The sequence below is a fragment of the Mastigoproctus giganteus genome, chromosome 3 (genome assembly GCF_048544385.1).
Source record: "Mastigoproctus giganteus isolate SK-2022 chromosome 3, ASM4854438v1, whole genome shotgun sequence".
Lineage (NCBI taxonomy): Eukaryota > Metazoa > Arthropoda > Arachnida > Uropygi > Thelyphonidae > Mastigoproctus > Mastigoproctus giganteus.
This window is the reverse complement of record NC_143577.1, coordinates 222,206,030-222,223,475: the sequence shown is the minus strand read 5'-3', so window position 1 is coordinate 222,223,475 and position 17,446 is coordinate 222,206,030. Positions and strand designations below refer to the sequence as shown.

General features: G+C 38.0%; 1 protein-coding gene across 1 annotated transcript in view; it reads left to right on the top strand.

Moving 5' to 3' along the window:
- LOC150088771 (uncharacterized) overlaps positions 1 to 17,446 on the top strand; it is a 202,530-nt gene that overhangs the window by 147,937 nt on the left and 37,147 nt on the right. Inside the window, exons 40-52 of the mRNA XM_090370318.1 lie at positions 4,273 to 4,398; positions 6,769 to 6,875; positions 8,464 to 8,631; positions 8,771 to 8,901; positions 9,037 to 9,148; positions 10,638 to 10,865; positions 11,903 to 12,226; positions 12,336 to 12,581; positions 12,799 to 13,066; positions 13,172 to 13,315; positions 15,602 to 15,862; positions 15,940 to 16,173; positions 17,028 to 17,205. Of these exons, the coding sequence (XP_090226444.1) occupies positions 4,273 to 4,398; positions 6,769 to 6,875; positions 8,464 to 8,631; positions 8,771 to 8,901; positions 9,037 to 9,148; positions 10,638 to 10,865; positions 11,903 to 12,226; positions 12,336 to 12,581; positions 12,799 to 13,066; positions 13,172 to 13,315; positions 15,602 to 15,862; positions 15,940 to 16,173; positions 17,028 to 17,205 (2,527 nt within the window). The remainder of the gene's footprint in view (positions 1 to 4,272; positions 4,399 to 6,768; positions 6,876 to 8,463; positions 8,632 to 8,770; positions 8,902 to 9,036; positions 9,149 to 10,637; positions 10,866 to 11,902; positions 12,227 to 12,335; positions 12,582 to 12,798; positions 13,067 to 13,171; positions 13,316 to 15,601; positions 15,863 to 15,939; positions 16,174 to 17,027; positions 17,206 to 17,446) is intronic.

Genomic DNA, 17,446 nt, shown 5'->3' with positions numbered 1-17,446 from the left:
AACACTCGCATTTACAGTCAATATACACGGAGCAATATGGCCTTAGTCGCTGATGTTCCTAAAACCCTACTACGACAACAACATAAATATTGGAAAAAAAAAAGAAAAGAAAAATTGATTTTCGAGATTAACTTTTAACTTCGTTACAAAAGCTGCACACTCTAATAAGGCCTAGCACCATTAATTAAGTATTGATTAAAGAATCGGGAACTAAGTTTTTGGCTGTTGCCTTTTTTCGTTTTGAATTAAGCACATATTATTGCAACCTGCCTTTTAACTGATAATTTACAGTAAGGTCATTTAACAGAATAGTGCTTCTCTGGGTTGATATCCAGCCCATTGTGGAAGAATATTCCAAAGAAGGATTCAGAGAGAGTTTAAGATTTTTTTCCATTCATGTATAGTTGAGGAAAGTAAGTCTTTACATCAGTGGAAAATATAAGAATTTTCATATTACTATTTTCAATAGCATTTCATGCACAAGGATCGTAGATTGAAGGAGTCTTAGATGACACTTCTACTACTCCTTTGGGCTGGAATAATTTACTAAAAATTCCTTACGGAAATAAAATTCGTCAGTTATGATACAGATACCCGAAAATTTCATAGTAGCGTGGCCTTGTGGGGGAGAAAAAAATGGATGGTCTTTACTTTTTATTTTTGTTTCTTGATGATTATTTAATATTCTTTGTTTTGTTCCCTTTTATTCATACAGGGTGTTTCAGTTAAACGTTTCAGAACTTCTAAGAGGGGTAGGGTATATCCTGACAACTCGAAATCATATAGCAATGTGGGGTCGGAAATGCTTTCCTGAAGCGGTGTTGTACACAGAAGCACCATAAAGAAAAGAGACCGTAAGTGAGAAATCGTTTTAATAATACATGAAAAGAAGCAAAAGGTGCATGGATTAAAGTAAGTGTTCGAAGTTTCTTCCACGAGCTACAATGCACGCCTCACATCTCCGACGCATGGACATCCGAACATTCTGGAATACTCCAGGCGAATTTCGAATTTCTTCGGCAGCTACTGCGATTCTTGCAACCAGCTCCTCAGCATTGTCAACAGGGTGTCATAAACTAGCGATTTCATATGACCCCAGAAATAAAAATCAAGACATGATAGGTCGGGTGACAACTTTTGAGAGATGAACAGATTTCTGCATCGACGCAACACACAATGTGGTTCCAACACGATGGAGCCCCTGCCCATTATAGCGGAGATGTTCGTAACTACCTGGATGTCACATTTGGTCAACAGTGGATCGGACGTGGTGGTCCCGTGCGTTGGCCTGCTCGGTCACCCGACCTATCATGTCTTGATTTTTATTTCTGGGGTCATATGAAATCGCTAGTTTATGACACCCCTGTTGACAATGCTGAGGAGCTGGTTGCAAGAATCGCAGTAGCTGCCGAAGAAATTCGAAATTCGCCTGGAGTATTCCAGAATGTTCGGATGTCCATGCGTCGGAGATGTGAGGCGTGCATTGTAGCCCGTGGAAGAAACTTCGAACACTTACTTTAATCCATGTACCTTTTGCTTCTTTTCATGTATTATTAAAACGATTTCTCACTTACGGTCTCTTTTCTTTATGGTGCTTCTGTGTACAACACCGCTTCAGGAAAGCATTTCCGACCCCACATTGCTATATGATTTCGAGTTGTCAGGATGTACCCTACCCCTCTTAGAAGTTCTGAAACGTTTAACTGAAACACCCTGTATAGACCTTTTTTCTTATTACCTCCACTTACACATCTGACCTTGCTTCACAGGAGAATTCCAGATTTAAGGGAACTTCTCAATTACGTATAATTCCCTTCGGAAAGGCTGAATGTTCAAGAATGACAAAAACACACATTAATTTATAACATAACATAGTTTATTTACATATATATATATATATATATATATATATACAACATGAAAAAATGATCAAACTCAAGCACATACTAATATTATTCAAATTTGCCTATGTAGCATCAGATATATATGCAAATTAATACATTGGGTTTACACTAGAATTGTTATTTCTTTCTACACAACAAACTTAATATCTTTACAAAAACTGCCATAGCTTCTTCTTCACACATGAACAATAATTACTTAGGAGGATTAGGTAACACCCTTTCTCCTATGTAAATCAAATTCTTACCTTATAAATTGATTTAGGAATTTCGCTCTTAACTTCCGTTTTAATTAGTGCCCCATTTTGTCTTGGGGAATATAATTTCACAACTTTCTCTAATCAAGACAGATAGTACATTTGACATCAATTTCTGGACTAATGCTGGTCCCAAAGGTTAGCTACATTCATAAGGATATTTCTTTCTCTGTATTTCTCTACCCTTCCCTTCCAAAATATATCATACCTATATGTTAAACAATAACTAATAACAAATATCAAATTTCTCTCCTTTGCCTTTCTACATATGTCTAATTATACATTAATCAAAACCCATATCTGATTTTTCTCTATATTTATGTATATATATTTATATTTTTGTACATCCTTCCCTTAACATCTTTCTAAACTTCTACTAATCTGATATTAGAGTTCCTACAGTCCTTTATATGTAAGTGAGAATACCTTATATTTAGTCACTTACTAATTTTACGAATCGGACTTCTCCGTTTTGGGGGCCTTCGGCTCCTTGTCTGGGAATGGCATCATCGTTTGCTAAGGGCATTCATCTCAGGACCTCTAGTTTCTCAATGGGCTGTAGTCTACGTCTGGATAGGGCATCGCTGTGTCTCTTAGGAATTTATGGACTCATCTTCGATACTGCTACTTAGCCTATGGTTCAGCTATTCTGGCGGACTCAGGATTACAACTTTACCTTCTCAGCTCACTTATCTGCGCCTTTCCTTTATCACTGCCTTCAGATGACGGACTAGGGTTATTTCTTCTCCTTACTATTTATTTTCATGCTAGCCACTTTCACTACCCTCCTATTACGGACAGGTTTATTTCTCCATAGACTTCATTCATCTGCAAACGGGCCACTACCCTTGCTTTCCGACGACGGACAGGCTTATTTGCATACGGGCCACTACCCTTGCCTTCCGATAACGGACTACTCGACTGTTCTCTTCTATTATGAAACTCCACTAACTTTTCTTAACTTACTGACTGCACTCAAACTTATCTAACCCTTCGCTACTCCATCTTAACTTTGTCAGATCTTTCCCAACTGGCTGACAGGACAGGACTTATCTAACCCTACACAACTTATTACTCATTTTCCCACTAACACTGTAAAAAACTCAACTCTGTCTTTCCTAACTCATCTTCACAAAACACCAACAAAAGCTCAACTCTGTGTTTTTACTAACCCATTTCCACAAACACCGACAAAACCTCAACTGTGTGCCTTTAACTCATTTTCACAAAAAACCAACAAAATCTCAACTGTGTGTCCTTCTAACTCATTTCCATAAACACACATAAAACTCAACTCTGTGGCTCTTACTCATTTTCACAAAAAACCAACAAAATCTCAACTGTGTGACTTTAACTCATTCTTTCCCTAGCACCGTCAAAACCTCAACTATCTGCCTACTTGGCTGCGTGCGCTCTCTTTTTGTTTTCCGAATTTGTGTACCGTCCTTTTGTGTTGGCCCATCTTCACTCAGAAATTTAACCACTCGTACTTCAATATTTAAATTTACATCCCGACTATTCGCTAGTGTGGGTTTCCCATGCTATGTCCATCCCCGCTAGATTCAACCTCCCTTTTTAATATCACTGTTTCTTTCCCAGGCCGTCTGATGCTTTGAAGTTCGCCGCCATCTTTCTGTTTCACTTAACACCTTTACTTCCTAAAATCCCAAAACTTGCTATCACCGACAGCCAGACGCCAGTCTTAAATCTCATCGGAGCATTTGTCGAGTATTTACTACCCGTCTCGTCTCCAGGTGTCACCGATCAGAGGAATGTCCCGACAAACTCAGTCCTTTGCTGTATTGTTCTTTTGGAGCCATAATTATTCACACGTATTCGCCAATAGCCGCTGCTACCGTTCCCGTTGTTTTGGTGTTATTTCCCGTGTGCTGGGAGCTGAAGCGCGCCCCTTATTGCCACTAGCCTTTGTCAAGCTTACCGCTCCCTTCTCTATTACCTTGTCTAATTAAATCCCTAGCGAGTGACCCATTATCTAAATAATATTCGTGACTAGTAACGTTTTGCTGCCCCATATTGCTATATCAGAAGCTTTACTTTAAATTAATCTCACGTTTGTATAAAATATTTTACTTGTAAGATTTTATATCTTACAGCCTGTTGTCCATTTGTAGGGACAGCACGCCATGATGAATATGGCATGGCTTTTGCCAGAACCGTTATGGCATGGTTTAACAGAGAGCAAAACAATTTACTGGAAAGTCATCAAATTATAGTAACCGGTAAACCGCTTGTAACACCATGCTCACTCTTCAGATGAATGGCTGGAAGTCATCTGTCCATATCGGATTTTTTTTCCCAAAGACTTTAGAAGCCAGCTGGAGCGATACTATACTTAATCATTGGATTTGTTCTTAGAAATTAGACTGACTGTTTCAAAATAAATTTAGTGTAAATATCTTTTTTATTAACGATATTGAAGAGACTTTATTATCAGTAATGATTTCGGGAACCTATCCAGTATGCACTGTGACATTGGTGTGTGGAAGCCATAAAGACAGCAAAATCAATTTGTATGCTGACCCATGTTTCAGTCACGCAGAACTCTCCTGAATCTAATAGTCTCTCAATGGAATTCTACTTGTTGTATATCCTTCCCCCCCCCCCCATTTTGTTTAAACGTTATTCAAATGCAATTTACAAAAACCGAAGTTACAATTCGTTACAGTGGCATGACAACGATGGTTCATTGGATGATACGGAATTTAGCTGTCTTCGCGATATTAAGTTCAGCTCAGAATTATCAAATCAGAATCAATGACCACGGCTATGAAGAAATCCTGGTTGCCATTGACAGGAGTGTTCCAGAAGACTTGGGCCTCATAGATGCCATTAAAGTTAGTATCCTTCCAGTAATCCCTACTTAAAAATAAATATTTACTGAGAAAATATACTTGAAATAAATCAACGATAATTATCCTTTATAGCACGCTGTTATATTATTTCAGGAAATGTTTACCGATGCTTCCAAGTATTTATTTGAAGCCACCAGAAGGCGCGTTTTCTTCAGAGATGTTACAATAGCATTGCCAAGCACATGGATCGAGAGAAATGAATATGTAATTACCAGTAAGATGGATTACCTGAAAGAAGCGTCAATAAGGGTGAGTCCACCAAATTCCCGCTATGGAGATCGTCCCTATACACTCCAACCTGAAGGCTGTGGAAAGCCTGGACAATATATTCATCTAACTCCAGGTTTTCTAAATGATTCAAAACGTTCTGTGAAAGAATTATTTTTCGATGCAGGTAGGCAGTCTTTACCATCCACATTCAAATTATTTTTGTTCTGCATTTTAAATTATACTTTAAGTTTAAATTCCCCGATATTTGTCGTTTCTTATCAGAAAATGATACTTTGAGTTCAGTTTTGATAGGTTCATTTAGAGTTAAAAAGAAACAATTCTAACAATTCGTAACTACGTGTCTATATACAGTACTTGCGATTTTACACTGAGTGATCACTGAATTATAACCACCCCTATGAAAACTGAATGCGACCCGTTGATCACGTGAAGTACGAGAGTGCGGAGTTAGTCGACCTACATAGCATAGATAAGGTATCAGTGGTTCAGTAGGTAGTAAAATTCCGAGCGTTATGGGTAAAAGGAAGGATTTATCTGATTTTGATAAGGGACAGATTGTGGGTGCTCGACGAGCTGGTGCCTCGATTTCCCAAACGTTAGAAGACTGGAAGAAGGTGTGCTGGTCGGATGAGTCATGTTATTTACTCCACACCGTGGATGGTCGTTTGTGGATTTGGCGTCAACAACATGAGGCTCTTGATCCATCATGCATGGTATCAAAAGTGCAGGTGGTTGTATGGTGTGGAGTATGTTTCACTGGCAGGAACTTGTACCCCTGGTGCATGTGGAACAACGTATCAGTGGTCTCCGCTATCGTCAGCTGCTTTCTGATAGTGTACACCCTGCTATGTTACACTTTTTCCCGAATGGCGATGGTGTCTTCCAAGATGACAATGCACCGAACCATCGGGCACTTGTTGTGCAGGAACGGTTTGAGGAACACAGTTCTGACTTCCAGCATATCTACTGACCTTCGAACTCCCCCGATATCAATCCCATAGAGCACTTGTGGGACACTATGGAAAGGCATGTCAGGTGTCTGGATATACCAATCACCTCCATACCTGCATTGCTGACCGTATTATACACTGCTTGGTTGACCATACCTCCCGAACGCTTCCGACATCTTGTTGAATCTATGCCACGCCGGATAGCTGCTGTACTGAGGGCAAAAGGAGGACCTACGAAGTATTATGTAGGTCGTCATAATTCAGTGATCACTCAGTGTATATATACATATAAAACAATCGTTGAATTCATCTCGCAAATATATTTAAGATGGATTAAATATAAACATAAACATTTTTGTTACACAGATTAAGAAATCCCGCTATTACATTCTAAGTTATTCACTTGCTTAACCAAGTTATTAAATTGTGGCCATGGAAAGTGAGACTAGCCAATATAATATTTAATAATTTACTGATATTTATCTATTTCAAGAACCGTCCAATAGTTCAGGAGAAATGTGGTAAATGGAAACATTTTTTGTTCTTAATTGAATAGGTCGACAGCTAGTGCATGAATGGGCACATCTGAGATATGGAGTATTTGACGAGTATGGCAGACCTGGCGATCCATCATATCCAGTTCTCTATCCAAAGGCTGGAAAGGTATGAAATGACATTCTACAATTTGCTGAAGTCGAATATTATTATTACATTTTTTGAGAAACTCCTCCGGTAGCTTTTCAATTAAAAATCTTTATTAAAAAACACGAGATTCAATAGGAATCTACAGAATTTCATAAAAATGAAATGCTGTTTCATTTAAAAAAAAAAAAAAAAAGGCTTTATTGAAAAGAGAGAAACATAAAGAAGACTTCTGGTCCATGTCCCAATAAAGTACTCACTGCCCTCGTTAAAAAAAATTTAAAGAACCATAAGCGTGCATGATGTCCCCTAGAAGTGGTGAGCCAAGAACCCCTAATAGCTGGAGAAATATCCGAAACTCTTCAACGTCTAAGCATTTTCAGCTCCAGGAACACTGCTCGAGGCCTGGATATTTCAGAGAGGACAATTTTACAAGTAATGAGGAATACGGTATGCATTCATCCGTACAAGACAGATCAAATCTGTTCAATCATAACACAGAATGATAATGTAAGCAAGATTGATTTTGCTACTTTGTTTACCAATATCAGATGACAGCCCAGAATGTCCAACCGATATTGTTGTAGTAGCAGTAGTAGAGTTTTAGGAGTATCAACGACTAAGGCCATATTGCTCCGTTTATACTGTCTGTAAACTGCGTGTGTTCTGAGGTCGATTTTCTGTTTTTTTGGACGAAAAATCCTAGTTTCCTGTAGAAAACACCATGCTACTCTCGCCTGAGACCGACTAACTCAGCCACGTTGTGAAAAATGCCCATTAACGTTCCTCCCTTCTTCGACGGGGCTCGAACTCGGGCCTTTTTCACCCGCTGTAGGGAGGACGGTGACCGATATTGTGGAAAGACAGGCACTACTTGGCACTGTCAATACTCATAGCAGTGTCATTTGGGGAAAGAGAATACCCATGCTTAAATTCAAACACCAGTCCATAATAATAGTTATTGTACAGTGTGATTTTACACTGAGATTTTTGATTAGTCCTTATTTCCCTGAGGAAAAAGTTATTGTGACAACTTCTTCCTCAAAGAAATTACTCAGACAGTAACTACGGAAAGATTACCAGGATGTTGTCAGTCATTGTTTTCGTGGATTAGGTGAAAGAGATGGCTTTAAAAGAACTACACTCCAGCAACGTCCAGCATCATTTCCATCGAAGTTTTACTTCTATTTTAAAGAAGAATCTATTGTATTCTAAAGATTCTAGAAGAATCTATTATATTCTAAAGAATCTTCTATTCTGAAGAAGCTTCTATTCTAAAGTATAACTGGCATAAATGGTCTCTGCCAAATCCGATTTAAATCCTGTGATTTTTTGCTGTGGAGCTTTTAAGGACCACGTTTAAAAAAATCCAGCCTTTGAATTTATCAAAATTGAAGCATATAATTAGAAAAATGAACATTAAGATGGCCAAAGCGGAAATTTGAATCTTGGCTATGGTTACTTTCCTCCAAATAGATTTTGCTATATATGTTGCCTTGAGATAATAACTAAATGTTGGTAGTAAAATTATTTCATCATGGGAAATTTTTATGTTAATTTACATTAACTACATTAATATAATTAGTAAACGTTAATGTTGTACTTCCAGTTTCTTCCTACCACTTGTATGGAAGGCATCAAAGGTTGGTTAAGAAGGCTCAATGGAAAAAAATGTCGAATATCTAAGAAATTTCGGGTTGATTCAGACTGCGTGTTTATTCCAGATCCTGAATCAATAAGCGCCAACGCATCTCTTATGTATGGACCATTTTTATCGGTAATTTCCTGTTATCTTAGAATGATGCGATATATCATTTAGCATTATTTATATTGGATGGTAATGTTTTAATTATTAGTTTTTAACTATTAAATAAAAATGCGTTTGTATCTATATTAAGCAGTAAACTTTTACACAGGTGAAGACATTCTGTGATGGCAAGGAATATAAACACAATGTATGGGCTCCTAACGAACACAATACCCAATGTCACTATACCAGCACCGAAGATGTCATCAACAGGCATCCTGACTTCTTGAACAACAACGGGTAAGCCTCACATAATAATACACGAAAGGTTTGAAGGAACCTGAAATTATCTCCGAAATTATAAAAGCTAATTTAAAATATTTTGATTTCCCTTCACCTTTCTCAACGTTCCATATTGCTGTTGTATCTTAACAGGGTAACTCTTGGATCAAACCACTCTGTCTTACCAAAATTTCGAATAGTTTTGCCACAGTCTAACACTAGGGGACGTTATGTTTTAGCTATTGATGTTTCGCAGTCTCCTGGGGTAGGTGATCTATGGTTATTTGTGTACTGATGTTTTGTTTTCTTTTATGTTTTTACTTATTTCATTTTCAACCTACGAACATGGTTCAGAGGGTATTCATACATATGTAAAACCCCTGATGAGTGTAGATTGAAACTAGGTTTGAAGCACCTTCTACCCAAAAAGGACTTCAGTAATGGAAGAAAAGAAAAATTAAACGTGAAGGTGGGAGGGATAGTTCAGGAGAATATGGTGGGTGTGGAAAAGTCTCAATGATGATAGTGAGGGGGATCTTTTAAAGATGAACGTCAGGTCCGGCTCTCGATTTGGGGAAATGAGTGCAACTAAAAAGGCTGCCATAGCCTAGTGGTCAGGCGCGCGGGTGCATAAGTACACTTGCCTTGAGTGACCGGGGTTCAAACCCGTGACTGCTGAATACGGTGCTGTTTCTTGTATTCTGTCTATCTTGTGAACTCCTCTGATCATTTGGTCGTCCCGGAGTATAAAGAGAAAATTAACGGTACAGACAAATTAACTGTGCAGTAATTCCAGATTAACGTAGAGTTTTATAGGTTGTTTTATACTAAACCCTCGATGTGTGGGTTTAGTATCAAACATTCAGGGCAGTGGAAAATGATAAAAGACCTGGACGCAATTGTGCAGTCAGATATGAAGTTATCGCTTCCTGCCTCATTATAACCTTTGACCCTTTTGCGCCAATAAAACCAAATATTGTCGTCATCATTATCATCAGTGCACACAGACTGCTATGACAGACCGTCCTCCTCACACTGGGTGGAAAAGGCCCGAGTTCGAATCCCGTCGATGACGCAAGGAACTTTTTTCACTCTGTGGCTGAGTTAGTCGGTCTCGCGAGTAAATAGCAAGGTTTTTTGAGACTGCTAGTACAGCTCATGGGGTTTGTCAATGATATACAGGAACTTTGTAGCAGGAATAAGGTCAGGCCGCATTTTGAGTACTGTATGCAGGTCTGGAGGCCTCACTTTTAGAAGGATGCAGAGCTGTTGGAGCCGATGCACTGAAGGGCAACGAGTTTAGTGAGGAGAACAAAGGGGTACTCCTACCAAAAAAGGTTTCAGCTGTGTAAATTGCTGCGTCTGGAGACCAGGCACCTGCGAGGTGATCTGATTGAGGTGTTTTAAGGCTTTGAATGGATCGAGCAAGCTCAATGCTGATGGGATTCTTCCTCTTGCTCAGACTACGCACTCGAGGGGACATAAATTCAAAGCGAGAAAGGACGGCTGCACGATAGATGTGCGGAAACTTACCATCGGCCAGTGGATGTTCGATTGTTGGAACAAACTTCCATCCGTTATGGAGGTGAGGTGTTTTGAATAAATTCAAGTAAGAACTAGACAAACTGTTGGAGGGGATGAATGGGTGACGTGGGAAGTTTTTTATTTGATCCTTTATAAGTTTGCTTTCTTGCATCATTTGCCACTACTAATACTAATATCAAATTTATTAATGCATTTGTTTTGGGTTCCAGGGTAAATTTCTGACTCTCGTCAAGAAATCAGTTGGTAAGATGATAGAAGAGTTTCTTCCATATGGATCCGAAATAGGTATAGTGACCTTCGACCAAGCCGCGAGTTACTCTATGAGGATGAAAAGAATAAACGAATATCAGGACAGAGTGAATAGTTCAAATTTTCTTTCGACAGACGAAGGATCTACAAGCTCCTCTACAGGAAATGTGTTACGTGATAGTCTAGAGGTAAAAAAAAATAAATTATAAGTGCAAAGTCCTAATTATGACCAGTTAGAGTGATTGTTATTTAGCACCAAATATGCTGCACACTGTTTCTTCCCTTTGTTGACAGTTAACTACTCCAGATCATTATTAGATACCTCAGACCAATATTCAGTTATCTTCATTTGCAACAAACCATTATTGGTTCCGACGAACTTCACACTCAAAGACAGCTGAAACAAAAAAAATTTAAAAAAAATGATCATAACGTGTTACTTTGTTGTATTCTACGAATCCTTTCATCAACATAAATAAAACATCACACGCCCGAATGTTCAATACACAGTTTCTGCGTGTGCAACATTTTTAACAAGCACACATGTCTTGCATTATTAGGACCACTACCAACTGGTACAGTTTTAATGATCACATTTCAGGTTGCCCCAGTGATTGTCACAACAAGCCGTTGCTGACTCCAAGATTGGGCACATTCCCATCCATTGCGCATCAAACACGTGCGTGTTTAAAACTAAAATAAATGTTTGTGATATTGCTCTCTGTACTTTTATATTATGGATTGACTTATATATTGATAGAGCTACTCTTTGCTCTTTCATTTTATGGACATCAATATTCCCAAAGTAAAATTGGCGGCGGAATTTATTAAAGATTATTCTGCTCCAAGTAATTTAGAATTGGATGAACCTCATGTGTTAATTAAAAAAAAAAAAAAAAAAAAAAACATACTCAAGTCCTCTTTGAAAAATCTTCTGTGGTTATTCATGAATATTTAAGATATCTTTGCGAGGTTGTTTTTATGTCTACATTTTATCCAGCATATATCCATAATGCATCTGCTGGCTTGATCATGTCCACCCAGCCCCCCGCATGTAACAACTCAACTCCCAGTGGACGGATTTTCATTAAATTTTATATTTGGACCTTTTAAAAGATTTTTGGAGTCATTCCAAATTTCGTTAAAATTGGACCAATAGAAATCCGGCAATTATTTATTTTTTCATGAATTACCTATGTTTATATTCGTTATGTTTATATTGCAGGTGCTCAGTGAACAAAATATCTCTCCAGAAGGTGGTGTAGTTATCCTAATCACTAGTGGAAGAAAAGTATTGAATTCAAATAACATGCTGCCTGAAGTCATACCGATTTCAAAGGTCGTAGAAGAACTGGTGAAATCTAAAGTGGTCTTGCACACCATAGCCATGGGAGAGACTGCAGGAGAAGAATTTGAAAATCTTAAAGCAGCCACAGGTGGATTGAGTTTCATAGTACGGAACATATCTGATATAAATACCACTGAGATCAGCGACGCATTGAAGGAGATTGTGGATTTACAGAAATACCCAGAGGAAGAAGAAATGAAGGTGAATATTAATTAATTTGATACACGAGTTCACTGTTTGTTTGATACTGGCATAACGATAGCAGCTGAGCTAACAAATTTAAAGCAGGTTTTGTTCTCTTCTCTTGCAGGTTTATCAACAGCAAATTCATCTGGGAAACCTCGCCAATAAATCGATCCCCATTCACACAGAGACGAGATTCTTCAGAATTGAATTACATTCTGAGCAGATATCGCACCTTCGCTTGTACTTTCTCGAAGACAGGGGCTTATCAACTTTTACTTTAAACGCCACTCGTACACGTGGAAAAAGAAATGTTCCATATACTCAAGCTAGTGCTGTGAAACGGAAATTTATCTATGTCACTTCTGAACACGTAAGTGATTTTAATTTAAAATTTTAACTGTCTATTAAGCTGGGGCTAACGAATTTCATCTTGGACTTATGAAGAGCTGTTTATTTGTTTATCCTGATTGAAAACACAAAGAACACGAACCAAAAATCAGTTTCTATCGGTTATCTACTAATTTCATTCTTGGGCTTACTTCGGGTTGGCTATAGAATCATTGCACTGACTTTCCCTCTCTTTATAGGTTAAGGAATTGACGATAGAGAACAGATGGAATGAACCAGCTGAGATCACTATGTACATCGCATCTACGCCAAATAATGATGCATCTGAAAAACCGGTTCGAATTCGGGCTTGGGTGGACCAGACTTTAGTATCTAACCCGAAACCTTTGCGGATATTTGTAGAGGTCATTAAAGGACCCAGCAGTGTCCTCGGAGCAAACGTATCAGCAACCATTTCACTACCCGATGGTTCTCAAAAACATCTTTCTCTTTATGACAATGGTGCAGGTATGTATTCACACTGTAATAATTCTCAATGTTCATACAATTCAAAAATATTAAAACAACGAACATTTCGGTACTCATCTGGTAACTTGAGTGCTTACTCTCCAGGTGCTGACATCAGAATGAATGATGGTGTTTACTCTGCAATATTTTCTGACTTTAACGGTTCTGGTAAATACTCTGCTTTCATTCGGGCACGTGGTGACAATGCCTTCCTTGGGACTCCTTCTCCTACAGTGCAAGACGTGAAAAGTAAGTCAAATTAATTTCAGTAACTCCAGTCTAAATTTCCTTTTTATGATTGGACAGTTTTTAAACTTTAGTACCTATTGCAGAAACTTAGTTATGATCTTATATAAATGATCTCTTCTATCTTTGACCCTATGTCATATTTACTTTTTTATATTTCGGAACAGTTGGTCCATAGGAAAAGGGTCTTGTATTATTAGGGAAACCAATATAATCATGTTTTCTCTAGAATGCGAATTTGGAATGTTCGAAGCGGCTGATGGCTGTTGGAAGGGTGATAGCAGGACAGTGGCAAGCTGGGTTAGCCAGATCTTAACCGTGTCAAGTTTAGTATTACTCACCTTCCCAACGGTCGTCACAGTTACCCTCCTCCTTACATAGTCTTTTCCACCAACTGGTGGTAAAGGCCCTGGTTCGAATGCCATTAATGATGCGAAGAACTTTTATGGGATTTTTTAATCCGTGGCCGAGTTAGTCGGTCTCAGGCGTAATAACCAAATTCCTTCCCCCACTGGAAACTGGGATTTTTCTGCAGTTAAACAGATAAATCAAGCAATGAACACGTGCAATTCACAGACATAAACAAATGGGCAGATGAGATCATTCTCAGGTGGCCCTAATATAAGTTTTTTAACTTTGTCAACAGCGGGAAGATGGGATCTCAAAATGCAATTTAGCGGTTTGATCCACTGCCTCGCAACCTAAAATAAGATAGCGAGACCCTGGAACTACTGTACTTCTGTGAATCCAGTCTTGCCAATCATACGTTCAAATTAAAGCAATTCACATTACTAAATAGAATATATATTGGATTCATTCAAACATCTATCTGCCAGATAGTTAGATGACTGAGTGGGGCACACATTTTAGAGGCTCTAAAATAAGGTGGCGGAACTCTGGAGCAACTACACCACTGCGCTTCTGTGAATCCAGTCTTGCTAACTATGTGCTCAAATAATAATTTCCCGTCTAAATAGACGTGAGAGTTTAATATTAGGCAGAATGCAGACTTAATTTCTACACAAAATACATTTATCATCATTCATCAGCTCCAACTCCAACCACTTCTAATTCAATATTATTTTTAACAGCATATTCTCATCCTTTTAACTCTAGAGATACAAGGGTTGGAATATGCTCATTTTAAAGACTAGTAGAGATTCAGTCTTGAAAGCCATCCTCAAAGTGTTCTCATTTCGAGAAAGACAGCATTAAAAAAAAAAAAAAAAAAAAAAAGAGCATAAATAGATCTAATGTCCAGGAAAGGGATCATTATCGTGCAGTGGGCTATAGCCTGTTGCATCTTTGTTGATGCACAGCCATAGAAATCCTCAAATTTTTCAGAGAGAATTCTTGACTACTCAAAGTTATTTGGGCAAAATCATTGACGATTCATAATGCCCTGGATAAGCCTTATGTGAGGTTCTTCCAGGGTACCATAGGCCCGCAAGTCATATTCATGGACGATAATGCGCTTCAACATAGGGTTCAGCTGGCAGATGAATTCCTTCCGTGTCATAAGGCTTTCCAAGCTGAAGAATACCAACTTAGAAAGAATCATTAGAAGAATCATTTTTCTTCGGAACGAGTGGCCCGCCAAATATCCAGTTTCCACACATGATTCATCATGTCTGGGATGATACAGGGAGGCAAACTGGGGCGTGATATCCCAGAACCTTCAACTAATAGCTATGCTTGTGGGTCAGATGCATTATAGACGAGTTGATTGCATGTTGGCATGTTTTGTATTTGGTTCAGGAGCCATCAAGACATCAGTACATTGTGTATTTAAACTGTGTTTATTCTGTGGTCGGTTTAATGGATGAAAAACTCAATTTTCCGAGGGAAAACTGCACGGCCCTCTCCAAAGATGGATCTATTGCGACAATAAAAATAAATTAATTTAAAAAAAATTAAAAACTTATGAGAAAAATAATTTGATATGTTACAGAAACTATAGCCCATTAGTTATCGTCATGGAAGACAAAAAAGTACCTGTATAAATTATATAGACGTTCTGCCCTCTACATGACCACTGAAGGTCGTGTAATCATACATCAGTTAGTCATTAAAGCATGATAAATCTCGAATAAAATCATAATCCTTGTAATAATTGTTATTACGGTTAAAACCACATTGTTAGTTACTGAGAAACTGTTTCTCTTTGAATTTTGGACAAAATAATATTATTATTTATTGATGGCAAAGGAATGTCCAACTAATGTGCTCTGTTTGCGTAACCGTATTCTCTAAAAGTGATATATCTCAATGTCTCGTTTATCTTGGTAGGCCTACCTCTTGGAACATCTTCAACCAGCTTTGTAGCCAGAGATTTTGAACCTTGGGAAAACGGAAAGAAGAAAGCAACTGTCGTTGGCGAACAGCTCCCCTTGTTTAATCGATTAGAACAAGTCATGTTTGAAGTGGAGACTTCAGCTGAAAATGTAAGCTTCTTCCCAGGTATTAGGGTTACGGATTTAAGAGTAGCCGATGTAACTAATGGAGATATGGTCACATTACAGTGGACAAACCCTAATGACTTCAAGAAAGGCAAGTATCAGACCATTTAAAATGAATGTAAAGATGTATTTAGTATTAAATTCTAATTGCAGCGTTTGTTTGTTTAGGTGTCCGCATCGCTGTACAAGCCAGTGAAGAAAAGGAAAAACTGATCAATCAGTCTGATGAGATAATTTTCTTCAAACAAGCAGATATTTTATCTGGCAGTGATGAAACACAATCAGCGGGTGAAGTGCACATTTTGAAAATGAAAGTGGACAGATCACTTTTTAGGCCTAATAACTCTGCGCCGACCATAGACTTATACTTTGCTATTAAGATTGTGGATGGCCATTACGGAAGTGACTTATCCAATATCGCGTCTGTACATTTTGGATATGTCATGATATTGGACAATTGGGGAATCAATTCAAAAGCAATTGTGATTGGAGTAATCGTGGTCTGTCTCTTAGTGCTGTGCATAGTGATTGGAGTGTTGCTTTATTTTTGGAACAAAAATCACAGAGAAGTCACAGGAAGATAATGATTTGTATACCTTTTAGCCAACATCAAAGAATTAATGTCATATATTCCATATTATCATTTATACCTTTGATAATAGGTATAAATGATAACTATTTATCATATATACCTCTAGAAATAAAACAGTTTCTTGTCCTTTGTTAATATACTTCAGATTGCAGAGTTAATGGTGGCAAACGTCACTGAACACTAATTAGATTAATAGTTAATCATTTCAAAACAATATATATTTTTATAACCACCTAGAGACTTTGTCTAAAACTGCGTAGCCTGAAATTTATATCTGGTCAGTAGTTCTCATCCTATGACCTGTCCATTTGAGTGACCCGATAATTAAATTTCGAAACCCAATTTGAAATAAACTTTAAAAAAATACCCTTAGCTTAATGCCTATGTAATAACTTGGAGTAGGTGTGCCGGTTTTACCGAAGTCTACAGGGTTTGGCTAAAATGAAACAAGAATCGTTGCTTACCAACACCTTACTACTACGCGTGGCAACAGCATTCGTATCGTGCTGTAGCTTGTTTTTTTCCTGTACAGATCAGTTTTTGTTTCGTCACAATCGATTAAGTTTTCATTGAGCTGTGCATCTTTAAGTGAATCAGTGTTTTAACTTTGGCGGATAAATGAGTGATCGTAATTTAGAGCAAAATATTGTTATTAAATTTTTAGTGAAACTCAGTAAAAATGGTGCAGAAACGTTGGAGATGTTACAGAAAGTGTACAGTGATGAAATCATGAGTCATCACGTGTACGAGCTTCCATCAAATGTTGTGGAATTGGACATTTTGAATAAATTCAAGGAAGAACTAGACAAACTATTTGAGGAGAGAACTGGTGGTGGTGTGGGGTTTTTTGGGGGGCGGGGTGATGTTTCTTACATAACTTTGCCACTACAAATACTAATATAAACCAGTCGTCAGACTGTTATATGGGCATTAGCAACCCAAATTCTCCTAAAGAGGATCTACACTGCAAAATATTGGCTGCTCTCACAGGCAACAAAAAAAATCTAAGAAGACGTAAATAACTACTATGGCAAAAATACAGTCTGTTCACAGCAAAAATGCTTTCAGGAGCCTTTTGCAATC